The 13,226-nt window shown below is 45.3% G+C and overlaps 2 protein-coding genes across 3 annotated transcripts in view; both read right to left on the reverse strand.

The window, feature by feature from the left end:
* Nucleotides 1-13,226, reverse strand: part of LOC147706908 (mechanosensitive cation channel TMEM63A-like) — a 926,114-nt gene that overhangs the window by 538,251 nt on the left and 374,637 nt on the right. The gene's annotated exons all lie outside the window — the stretch shown is intronic.
* Nucleotides 1-13,226, reverse strand: part of LOC147706910 (mechanosensitive cation channel TMEM63A-like) — a 403,911-nt gene that overhangs the window by 16,095 nt on the left and 374,590 nt on the right. For both annotated transcript variants that reach the window (XR_015296601.1, XM_086926170.1), the window contains exon 22: nt 11,536-11,598. Coding sequence is in view for 1 of the 2 variants with exons in the window: in XM_086926170.1 (XP_086782296.1) it covers nt 11,536-11,598 (63 nt within the window). In the remaining variant the exon portion in view is untranslated. The remainder of the gene's footprint in view (nt 1-11,535; nt 11,599-13,226) is intronic.

A 13,226-nucleotide genomic window follows, 5' to 3' on the forward strand; every position in this document is an offset into this window, starting at 1 on the left:
AGGGCACCCTCAGTGCCAGTGCGTGTTCTTACCCCTCCGGACATGGGCAGAGCAACGAGACTATTAGCCAGACAGAGTTCTCCGGGGGTCTTGGTAGCGAAGCGCTTCCTAGTTCGTGGTAGTTCCTAAGGTCAGAGGGGTATTAGGGTATGCAACGGCCCCTGCGCAGCCAGCAGGGTGTTGCTGCGTGTGCCGGCGACGATGGGCGCCACTGGCTTTCGGACCAGGCAGGCGCGTCAGCGTGGCTAGTAGGTGCCAGTTCTCGCCCTCATCTTGGTGTGGACAACAATAACGGTCAGCAGGAGGTTTGCAGTCCTATTAGTTGCAGGGCAGCTGCTGTAGACGGGAGGTTCGTGGGGGGGTCCTTGGAGGATCGGAGGGTTTGTGATTACAGCAGCACGGCTCTGCGGTTAACCGCGGGGGAGCAGGCGACCTCCGGTGATGAAAATGGCAGCGCAGGACTTCTTAGTTCATGCGGGCCCCGTCTCCCCCGCCAACACCAGGTGCGCGTCTATCTGTCGCACCTCCGGCGGCCCGACCCTCCGTCAAAGGTTCAGCAGGACACCTTCCTCCAGTCCCCCCCAAGTCAGCCGGTCGCAAGGGGCTCAGGGGAGTCTTGTGGTGACCGGGGCCAAGTAGCGCTCCAGCCAGCCGGGTGCCGTGAGTGCGCGCCTCACTTCAGGGTGATGGCTCCTGCAGACTTCCTGCGTCTCCTCTGCACGGGCCGCAGCATCCAATTCAGTCACCTAACGAGGTATTCTTGCCACTCAAACTTCACCCGCGAGTGAGGAGGGGCCCCGTCGCGCACCGGCGACCATTTGGCAAGCCCTGGAGGCAGGCCCCCTCTCCTGGCGTCCCAATCCCGCCGAGGCGTTTAGTGTAGTCCTCCAGGGGATCGCAGCACCCCCAACCACGGCACTCAGCAGCCGGGTGGCAGCGCTCGCGCTTCAGGCCCTCACCGGAGCAACAGGCAGGTCAGGAGGAAGAGGTCTTCATTCTCCTCAGGTCCGGGTCCCTGGCAAATCCCCGGGAGTGCTGTGTTTCCTGGATCAGAGAGGCAGGGGGGCTTCAGATCCTGTCGCCGACAGGCAGGCGGGCTGTGCGCAACAGATCTTAGGCCACATGCGCAGGCCTAGCAGTCAGTTCAAGGCCGCGGCCTCGCGTATCCACACCAGCTGGCCGGGCAGCAATGAATCCTGCAGGGGGTCTCCGGGAAGGTCCGGTGCGGCCAGGATCGGTTCTTCGGCTCCAAAGTCGGACGGCAGGCCGGTGTTATCTCCGTGATGGTCCGCTCGCTGTTTCAGGCACCTGCAGGGAAAATGAACGGAGAATTGGCCCAAGGAAGGGGAGCTCGGCTCGGAGCTCTACCCGAGTGCGACTGCCGCCATTGCGTGCCTAGCCACGCCCCCGGCAGCTTTGTCTTCGATGGGGGAGATTTTCTCGATTACATTTTTTACTACTTGCTCAAAGAGCGAATGGGTAGTGTGAGTTTCCCATAGGTCGACTAGCCTGGTAGTAGCAAGGGAATCCTCCAAGTACTTTCTGGCCGGTGAGTTGGATATGTTACAAAGTTCTTGCCAGAGCTGATGGTTCAGTGTATTACGGGGAGAGTTCTAAATTTTGTGCCAACACATTATATAGGAACCTTGCCTTGCCAAACGTTGTTTGGTTAGGCCGAACTCCAATCGAATCTATGTAGGTGAGGGCGTACGTTGGAAGGCTAAACATAACTCTATAAGCCCTGGCCATGGTGGTGTCCAGTAGTTTTGCATCCCTGCCCCTCAGTGCTTCGCTGCCATAGGTGATAGAGGGTAGAATTTTAGCGTGTGCTACCCGGAGGAGAAGTGAAAGGATAGGCTCTGTAAGCTTTGTTTTTAACTGCCTTAGTGTTGTTGCTATTGCCATCCCCTTCCTCCTGATAGTCTCAAGTTGGTTATTAACTTGATTACATTAACGCTTCAAGAATAACAAACTGAGTTAAATGGAATGTGTAGATTACCCAAAAGTAGTGAACTGTTTTTTATAACAGTATTAGTTTTATTCAAAATCACCTTGTTTTCCTTTGATGCCTTTAGTGCACCATTTCTCCCTGCAACCATTGTGTTGTTGAGACCCGTTGAACATTTTGTATTAAGTGAATGACACAAACTATATAGACTGAGGTGGCACACAAAGTGTAGTTGGTCACTCTGAATACATATCCTTTCTAGCACGTGACACATGTAGTTCAGCGGCTTGGGGCAAACAGGAGGTACTGGGCCACAGACCAGTAAGTGTATCAACATGTGCCAAAGGCACAGCTCTGGGTTTTGGTGGCTACATGCACCATGGGCACAGCTCTTGATTTAAGCAGCGAGCTCAAACTTGATTGCTACTATTGCATAGTGGCAAGGTCGGCTGCCAGCCGGTGACTGCCACTTGGACCCGCAATTCCGTGCTCTTCAGTCTTCTTGCTCCTGGCAGACCCTCCAAATTAGAGTCTAGCGATCTCCCTCTCGCAGAAGACAGGCTGTCTTCAGGCACTTCAGAACAGCTCTTCCAGCAAGTAAAGACTCAAGATAATGTAACCGCTCCTCTTGGAAACCGTCATACAGACACGAGCTCTGCTTGTGCAGCGGTCCTCAGAGTATGCTGTGGATTACTCCCTTCCTTGGCAGAAGGACTTGGAACTGGAGCAGCAAGGATGTAAGTAGCACTCACTTTTATACAGTCAAAGCAGATTTGCAGAGTTTCTTCTTTTAAGTGCCCTAAGTAGGCTGTTCTCCAGACACAATTTTTTTGTAGAGTTACGCTCCACACAGCAGGGTAGTTTCCAGCCAGGAGTACATGGAAACAGAGGCACAGAGAGGTATGAGCTTTCTGCAACTAGCTAATCACTAGCCACACTGAACAGTGATTGGCTGAACTCAAAACACTGGCTTCACTTAAAAGAACCCTTTCACCCTGAAAAACAGAGACGAGAGCCCCACCACCAACCAAATGGCAGTACTGCAGGAAGATTTATCAGCAGCTCCTCTTAGCAGAAGTGTTTCAGTAATTTTTTTAAGCAACCTGGTCTCCTCCCTGCAACTTCAGGAATGTCAGCGATACACATGCACAGGATCAGGCCAGGTACTTTTAAAATGGGACCCACAGGCCTTCATTACTCTGGCTCACTTAAAGGCATACTGCAGATACTACAGAAGCCAAAAACACAAAAAAGCACTTATTTCTCGGTGGCACCCTGCACATGTCAGAGTTGATCATTTTCTAACAATATGTGCAACAAGGCCCCAGCTTACCGATGTGGAAATCGGCACATAGCTATCTCAGATCATGCACCTATATCAGTGAAACTACGTACACCTATAAGCCCCACCACAGGAAAGGCTGGAGACATATATGGGCTGATAGCAGGCAGGAAGGTTAGAGAAAGGATCCAAACTACCATTGGGCAATAAATGGCAGACGACGACATAGATAATGTTAGCTTGAAAACCCTGCGGGACGCACTGAAAGCTGTTGTGTGGAGGTTAACAAGGATAGGGGGGAAGAAATGGGAAATGCAGCTGGTGCAGCGTTTTAGATATGGATAAAGCACATTATGCCCTGGTATGAATCAAGCTAATCTACTACCGTGGTAAAACGAAGTTGCTGGGCAGTCAACTCAGAGCCAATGTGACGCACGATAGTCTTACAAGTTAGAAAATCCTCTGGGGCCATGGTCTGAGATCACCAAAGCATAGCAAATGCCTTCAGGAGTTCTGTCCAAGACTTGCGTATACCTGGACTCTGTTGGGATACAGAACTTTTACACCGTTCAAGCCAAAACCGTAGCATTGCATATTTGGTTGGAAAAGGAGAATGCAGTATCGCCAGGCTCAAAAGCAATAAAGCAAGCCACACCAATGGGCTCACACAAACACCCAACTAGACATTCCATAATGGCCTAGTCCCAGTATTAGCAAACATGTTCAATTAATTTATTGAATCAATGTTGTGGGTCAAGATTTCAGTAACACCCAAGCCAGGCATCGATCACTCCTTGTGTACATCCTACAGGCCGATCTTACTTTTAAATGTAAACACAAAGTTGTTGACCACAGTACTGGCAACTATATTTGGGCCATACATGCTGGGCTAAATAAATCTTGTTGAAATAGAATTCTACCTGGGAAGAACTTGGAGAAGAGACCTTCTGGCATCATAACCTCTTAACTCTTTGTACCAACCCTTGGACTCCATCTCCAAACTTGCATGTGGGTGCCTCCTTCATTAACTCTTCCCACTTCCACACTTTACAAGCCACAAGTTTCAGCCCCACTTCACACATTCTACAAACAGAACCAGTAACAATTCTAAGGCACAAATCAAACTGGATTACTGCTACAGTGTCCTGATTAGTCTTTAGAACCATTTCTTTTTACCAATGAGAGTGTATTAAACATGGCTCTCCAACAAGTAGCTCGGGAACTACATGTAGCCCTCCAACATCATAGACCTAGCTCTCAGAGATGAAGCCAAGCCCAGTTCATCATTTAGGGAATTTGCATATTAAAAACTGCTCATCTCAACACCCTTAGAGTGGCAGCAACCAAACCAATGGCTACCAGACAAGCACACACTGTGTCGGCCTACTGAGCAGTCAGTATGTAAATCTGACTCCACTCTTAATCTAGCAACGTCACAAGTCGTTTTCTCATGTTTTATGCACTCTTCTATCAGTCACACTATCTGGGCGAACAGTGGGCCAGGAAACAAGAGTGCCAGCAGTAGCCAGAGCAGAGTCACTGAAGTTTTGGACTGCAGGGGCCAGAGTAAACGAGTTTAAAAGAGCACGAGAGAAAGTTATCTGCGGATGGGGAGGCCGTGGGCAGCAACAGCAGGGGTGTGAGGGGGAGGAGAAATGCGAGTAAGGCTGTGGGCGGGGAGAGAGAGGGGAGGGCGAGAGGGAGAGAGAGAGGAGAGAGAGCAGGCAGAGGGGGAGATGGGGAGACGGGGAAACAACACCTACTCGGTGTTACAGACAGCCTTACAGGTCATATCACACGCCATAAGGACCTACGGTGCAGGCGGACCGGGGTGAAGTGAAGCTCACATTAAATGCACAGCCCATACATTCCATGAGTCATGCAACGTCAATGCCTCGAGCTGACAACGACAAGCAGAGTGGCAAACTATGTTATACGTAAGTCACAACGCACGACTCTTAAAATTTAGTTGAATTGTGTTCTTACCACTCCCTTTGTGATCACCAAAACTAGGGGAAAAATGGTAGTGCCAGAGGTACAACGAGAGAGGAGAAACGCGAAAAGGAGGCCGTGGGCACCAACAGCAGGGGTGGGAGGGGGAGGAGAAATGCGAGTAAAGCTGTGGGCGGGGAGAGAGAGGGGAGGGAGAGAGGGAGGTGCAGGCGGACCGGAGTGAAGTGAAGTGAAGCTCACATTAAATGCACAGCCATACATTCAATGAGTCACGCGATGTCAATGCCTCGAGCTGACAACGACAAGCAGAGTGGAAAGGCTTTATACACTTATAATCGGGGGGTGAAAAAGTAAGGTCAAGGTATGACTTACTTATGCTAGACAAGTCGGACGGCAAAACAGGGGCAGAAAAAAAAAACGCGGCCGCGAAATAAAAGTAAAAAACGCGGACGCGAAATGAAAGCCTTTGATGCAGCAGGGGGCGGAGCGGATACCTTTGAAGAGCTGCTGGAGGCACCACGCTGGGGAACAGATGGCTGGCATTGATGTGCACGCTCTTTTAAGGTCAATGCGCTTGCGCATTGAGCTTGCGTTTCACGGGCACAGCATCAAATCGCCCGTTTGATTAAGCTCTGGTTAAGCCCCTATATTCTCGAGAGCTCAATGCGCAAGCGCATTGACAGGCGAGACCTACAAATGGTGCTTATTTAGGTATGTGCCTGAGTGCATGTGCGCCTGGCTATTTATCCTGCTCTAATAACCTATATGAGCCCCTAGAAGCTATCCCTGGTGTCAAGGACCACCAAGATTATAGGTTGCCCTCTATAATAAGGTGTTTATCTCTGGTACAATTGACTCAAATAATGTATTTATGTATATTTGTTAAGCACAACCATCATTTGTTAGCAGAATATCTAGGTGATATTTTGGATCGACTGTCACTTACTGGGTGCAAACATTAATGGGTAAACAACCAAGCTTTCATTGATTTCCTGAAATTCAGAAGATTCTGTTTAGTTTGCATGTAAAGAGGGCAAGAGTTACAGATTTCAGAGCCTGTCACAGATAGGACTGCTTCCCCATTTGGCAAGTTCTTTTTTTTTTCGGGACTACAAATTAAAATTGACTCAATGGCATGAGAGAATGTAAGGGCTGACGTTTCTGTTGTTTATGTGCAAAGAAAGGGTGATTGTTTACATTTGCAGAACCCGTGCTATCTTTCATTGGATTATTTTCGCTGCTAATAGTCTATATTTTGAGGAATGGTCTGATGTTTTCAGATTAAAGATCTCGACAAGTACCTAGACTCTTACGAACCTCCAGGAAAATTAGATATACCGTTGCTACACAGCCTGGTAACCCCTACGGATGTACCACCGGGACAATTGTACTTAACTGGTTTAACCATTAATTCCTACACTAGGCTGCTGCAATGGGTAAGGACTACCAATACAGGGCTGCCCGTGTGCCAACATCTCCATAGAATGACAGAAGTAATTGATAAGAAACTTCATTCTTTCTGCCCTTTTCTTATCTCTTCCCCCCCCCTTTTTCCTTCCCTTTTTCTGCCTCACTTTCTTTCTTTTTCTCTTATTACCGATATGGGGTGTTAGCTAAACAAACGTGACACACTGTCTTAGGACTCAGACAACCTATGCTAACCCTGTAACAGAATTCTGTTTTGTTCTTGTATAAAAAAATAAATTAAGCATGTTAAAAAAAAAAGATCATACTAAAATTAAATGTGTTTCCATCATCAAACTTAGCTGGTATGCAGGGATTGGCCACCATGACTTTATGTGGAAAAGTCAAGAATGGGAGTAGTCTTCTAAATTGTTTCAGATGGCAAAAGCACAACATGGTTACATTGGTAATTTGAACATCTAGTGTTAACTGAGAGTCAAGGATTAAGTCTTAGTCCCATACCATTGTTTCTGGCCAAAGCGAATATAATCCTTTAGACACCTTGTGGAAACTGGGAGAATTCTGCTTCTTGATGGGTTCAGTTTTAGAAAAGTTGTGGTCATACAGTTTCTAGTAATGGAGAGTACATCAGATAACTATCTTTCTGCATCTAAGGTGGATATCTAAAAAATAATATGCATGTCACCAGAAGATGCTCTGTATTCCCACTCAATTGACTTTCCTCTATATAGTTTCATGAAGAAACCTTGCTCCCACATTTTATTTCTTTCTGTATAATGTTCTGCTAATAGGCAACTCACACTAGACACACCCCAGTGTTGAAGTTGACCTCAATGGAAAAGTTGGGCAATGTTGCTGCTTCCTGAACCAATACTGACTTGCTCTGTCGCAGTTGAATAAAGGTTTGGGGTAATTATGTCTGCCCTGTTTTATATGGTTAATGGGGAAAAGATATTCTTTGCAGGATTGACCTTGAGCCAACAGACATACTTTGGGCTCGCCCCTTTCTGGGAGTTCTAAATTACCCACATTGTTCTGATTTTGGAGGTATCTGTCACACATTCTCCTGGTCCATGGCACTGTACTTCAAATCAGGTATTTCTTACAAACCAAAGGCTATGATTTGGAAGAGCATATGTCACACATGCATCTGGGGCTACAGCTTTTGGTTCTTGTATAGGCCATACCTGGCAATGCAAGCAACTGAAGGCAGGGAACATTTTTGTGAGGTACACATCCGGAAAGTACAGTACATCAACCTCCTAAATAGCATCTTGTTATTAGGGACAATGATCTGGAACAGCAAACCTACAGAATTACATTACCAAACATACAACTGTGCTACAATCTAACGGCCTCCCTCACTTCCCCTAGAGAACGGTTTAAAATTGTTGATTCCCTGTGCACCCTGCAAACTCCTAACCCCATTGTAGGTTCTCAAGAGCTTTGCAATAAGATCTCTCTATTTTTTCATTCAAAAATAGTTGACATGTATGCCACTCTTGAATCACAAAGGGATTTGTTGGGTTCTCCTCTCCATCTGGCCCCATCTTTCATAGAATGCTGTAATACGGATCCTCGTGTGAGCCTGTCCAATTTCCCTCCTCTTTCCCTCCAGCAGTTAGACCTGCTTTTAAATAGGACTAAATCTGGATCTCCTCTGGACCCATGCCCTCTCAAAATCCTGAAGGATTGTAGGAAAGTCTTGATGCCCCTCTTCCTCAAGGTGATGAACCATGCTATGAAGGAAGGCATCTTCCCATCTTCTTGGAAAAAGGCAGTGGTCAAGCCTTTGCTGAAAAAGCCGACACTAGATCCAGAGATATTAAAGAATTTTCGCCCAATATCTCTGCTCCCAGCTCCAGCAAAGATGCTAGAGACACACCTCAACCAACATTCAACGGCCTTTCTGGACACCTCTGGGCACCTGGACCTGTCACAACACGGTTTCGGAAGTTCCATAGCACCGAGTCGGCTCTCACTGTGGTGGTAAACAACATTCGCACGAAGGTCGACCAAGGCCAGACCACTTTTCTGGTCCTGCTTGACCTGACAGCAGCTTTAGACACCCTGTCTCCCTCTATTTTAACAACTCGCCTTAGGGAGATAGGGGTGGAGGGCCCAGCGCTGAGCCTTCTGACCTCCTTCCTCAATCAGAGGGAGCAGAGGTTCAAGCTGGGAGAGTTCCTGTCCCCTGCTACACTTGTGCAATTTGGGGTCCCACAGGGGTCGGCCTTGAGCCCCACACTCTTTAACATCTATGTGGCCCCACTTGCCAGGCTAGTAAGATTCTTTGGGATGGAGGTGGTGTCATACGCCGATGACACCCAAATTATGGTGTCCCTCTCCCACTTGGTGAGTACCTCCGCTCTCAGCTTCAAGAACTCCATGAAGGCAGTCTCACAGTAGATGATTCTGACTTCACTGAAGCTGAACGGAGAGAAAACCGAGGTCCTGATTTTCGGTGGAGATCAGGATATCTGGTCAAGCGACTGGTGGCCCCCTTCTCTTGGAGCCTGTCCATTGCCCATAATATCTGCCCGGAATCTGGGTGTGATGATTGACACCTCCCTTGCTATAGTCCAGCATGTAAACAGAACGGTCTCCACTTGCTGGGGTGTTATCAGGATCTTGAGGAAAATCACCCACTACCTTTCCTTGCAAGACGGCAAACAGATCGTAGTTGCCTTAGTCGCCTCACGGCTAGACTATTGCAATGCGCTGTACACGGGCATCAATAAAGGTCTGATACAACGCCTGCAGACTGTCCAAAACGTGGCAGCTCGGCAGCTAGGTCTGTGCTTGATGTCCCCAGCTTTTCCTCTACCACAGCAGCTAGGAAGAGCTTGCATTGGCTCCCGATTCAGGCCAGGATCTTTTTTAAGATCCTGTGCCTTGTCTATGGAGCCCTGTCTGGCGAAAGCGCTGAAGGCATAAAATCTCTGCTGGTTCCATACGCTCCCAGCAGAAACCTTCGCTCCGCCAGCAGAATCTTCTGTCTGTCCCTCAGGTTCGCAGAGCCAGCTGGGGAGGAAGGGCCTTTTCCTCCCTAGCCCCTAAGCTGTGGAACACCCTCCCCCCTGAACTGAAAGCACAACCCTCTATATTGTTTTTCAGGAAAGCATTAAAGACGTGGCTCTTCGCCGAGGCATATCTGTAATCTGGCACTTGGCTACTATATTATAATTATTCTTTGTTAGGCGCCTTGATGCCCGCTGGGCTAAGTTGCGCAATATAAGATGTCTTTCATTCATTCATTCATTCATTCAAGTAGATCTGAAACCCCAAATAAACGCACATGTGCAGAGTAGGATTCCGCACAAACCATAATCCCTGAACATAGATGTTGTGCAGGTGAGAGGAGCGCTGCATGGAAGCAAGAAGCCTGAAGATAAGATGTGGCTCTCACTTCATGGTAACCAGTTGTATACAGCCCTTTGTGTGGAGACAGGACACATTGCCTATTCATGTGTAAGTATGGCTGTGCCCAGCTCCGCCCTCCCACCCTGCCAGTGATGGCCCATCCAGTCACACCTAAGCTTCCCATTGTGTGCGGCTGTCTAGGAGGAATGCACAAAGCCAGACTGTATGCTATACCCAGTCTTGTGACCAGAGACAGGCTTGGAGGACCAAGTGACTAAGGCAAGAAAATGGCAACTGTCTAAAAGTAGTGTTTTCAGAATTGCAATTTAAAATCAGACTTCACTATAAATTAGGGTTTTAAATTGTGATTCACAAGACATCAAACATGAATTTGTGTATCTCTTCTCATTTGGATATTACACTGATTAAAAGTAATAATGCAACTCTAATGTTATTCTATGGGAGAGGTGGGCCTTGCAGTAATGAAAAATTAATTTAAGTGTTTTTCACAAACAGGACATGTAACACTTTAAAGGATGTCTTGCTTTTTAGATACATTGCACCTTGCCCTCTCTCTGGGCTGTCCAGGGCCTACCCTAGGGGTGGTTTACATGTATTAAAAAGTAAGGTTTGGCCCTGGCAAAAGGTTTATTTTTCCAGGTCTAAAAGGCAGTTTAAACTGCACACACAGGCTCTGCAACGGCAGGCCTGATACAGGTTTAAAGGGTAACTTAAGTGGGTTGCCCAATCAATGCTGGAGACCCACTAGTAGCATTTAACTTACAGGCCCTGGGCACATGTAGTGCCAGTTTTTCTAGGAACTTAGAAGTAAATTAAATATGCCAATTCCATATAAGCTAATTCCACCATGTTTAAAGTAGAGAACACAAGCACGTTAGCACTGGTTAACAGTGGTAAAGTAGACAGAGCCCTAAAGCAAACAAAAACAAATTCAGCAAAAAGTCTGGGGATGACCTTGCAGAAAGGTCCAAGTCCAACACCAGTAAACCGCGACATGTTCAGAGATCCTTCATATAGTAGCTCATAATATACAGAAAGTTGTTTTTATACGCATCTCATTCCTCGCAATCCAATAGGCAACCGATTAAAAAAAAATCAATACACACAGGACACTACATTGATGGATAGTTGATGTTTCAGAAACATATAAAACTAGTGTCTATTCTAACCTAATGCATCAAAACTGTGATGCCATGAATGTGTGGCACGGTGTCATCCACTAGACAACACTCTAAGTAATGATTACCTATTAAATAAACTTTGTGTGTCCCGCATTGCCTTGGTAACTGTATGCTTCCACTGTTGATATCATGAACATTATTGTATACTAAGTTCCCTGTGAAGCACAAGTCACATCAACCTGTCGCTTGTAACTAACAGATCAATGCAAAGAATGCCACATGCCACTGGGACAATGTACTGACTGTATAACAATCCCAATATAATAAAATTAAATTAAATGTGACATGTACATGATAGTTTCATGAAGATATGAAAAAAATCCGCCAAAACTCAGCTTGTAGAAACAAGTAAGTATTCTCACATTATGTTTACGACCAGGATCTTCTTGTTTTAATCCTTTAAATTCATTTGGTGGTTCCTCGACCTAGGGAAGACAATAATTCACCAATATGAATAGTTTGCTGAAATAGGAAGACTGTACTGTATCTTTGAAAAATCAACATTCATTTTTGAAGGCAGCCAATAACATCAGCATTGTTTAAATATCTGATAAAAAAGGTAGTGGAAGGCAAATCATATACTCAGTACACACAAGAGCCTGTATATAGTTCACCCGGTAGCCCTGATTAACAATATTCTTTGGACATCTAAAGCTACCTTTGATGAACAAAAAGTGTAATCTGCGAGTGGCATATCTCGACTCAGAGAAGAAGTAACTGGGGTTATATGCTTATAAATGGTGGGAGATCTTTAAGAGGAGAGGACATTTATTACTACAACTGAACATAGATAATGAAAAAAGAAAATACAATAAAATATTTCTTTAAACTTTGAATGAAGGTATAGGTTGAATTTTCTTGGAGATGATTGATTAAAAATCTCAACTTAGCATAATTAAGGTTAAGCCCTATTAAATATAATATGAGCCCTTTACCTTGTTCTCATTGAAAATAGCATTGCATAACAAAATAAACAAATTGTGAAAGTAGGTGATGTACATATGGACCACTTGCATGTGAATTTCTGAATTTGCCAACAAATACACCATTCCGAAGGGGGCTTATAGACATTTATAGAGTAAAGTAAATTATTGAAATCACTAAGATCTACACATGCAATCCTAAAACAATTGATAAAAATGTGCAACATTATTAGAAAAGATCTAATGAGTGAGATTAGATCTTATTAATATTCTGGGCAAACAATTATGTTGAAAAAATTATGTAACAGGTTACAACCTATCATGGAGTTAAAGCAACATATGGGACAACACAATTAATCATATGTTAAAGATAAACCCCACTAAACACCAACATCTACTTAGGTTTTCATAATTACCAAAATATGCATTTCATCCAATGAAAAGCATTATATGTAAACTCTTAGCATTCATATTTATTGTAGATATAATGGCAACATGACTAGTTTAACTAACGGGGTGGCAAGCACAGCTAATGTTTAAGATGACTGATTCTTTGGAGCACGTAACACATTCTCAGTGAAAGGCAGGCCACCTCTCGATGCCAAAAATAACACTTTCCTTAAAAGGCAGTTAATGCATTGTATTACAATATGCTAGATAAAAATCAGTAGATAGCCACTGATTTCATAATACGGGATATCAATTAAAATAATACATGATATTGTCTACAAAACTGAACTGAACAAAATGACAGAAACATAGAAGTAGGAATTGTATGCCAGTATAGTTTTAAATTTAAAAAGGGTAGCCTGTGTTGAAATATGAATCCACTGCGTTAATATCTTTTTGAAGCAAGTAATGTAGATTATATCTCATAGAATGTCTAATTGGGACAAATGAGCAAAACTAGGTAAGTATTTACATTAGTAAGTACTCAAATTACTGTGGTGTGCTGGGCCATATATAGTACATGAAAATGACTTAAGTTATGGAAGTGACTGATGAATGTGAGGCCTAGGACCATCTCATACATCCAGCTGGACACTAGGTTATGTTAGATTATATTTGCCGAGCGCCAATCACCAAAGGTCTCTAGGTACTTGCAGCGTGGACCAGGAGCCAGGAATCCC

Source organism: Lissotriton vulgaris, chromosome 6, assembly GCF_964263255.1.
Source record: "Lissotriton vulgaris chromosome 6, aLisVul1.2, whole genome shotgun sequence".
Classification (NCBI taxonomy): domain Eukaryota; kingdom Metazoa; phylum Chordata; class Amphibia; order Caudata; family Salamandridae; genus Lissotriton; species Lissotriton vulgaris.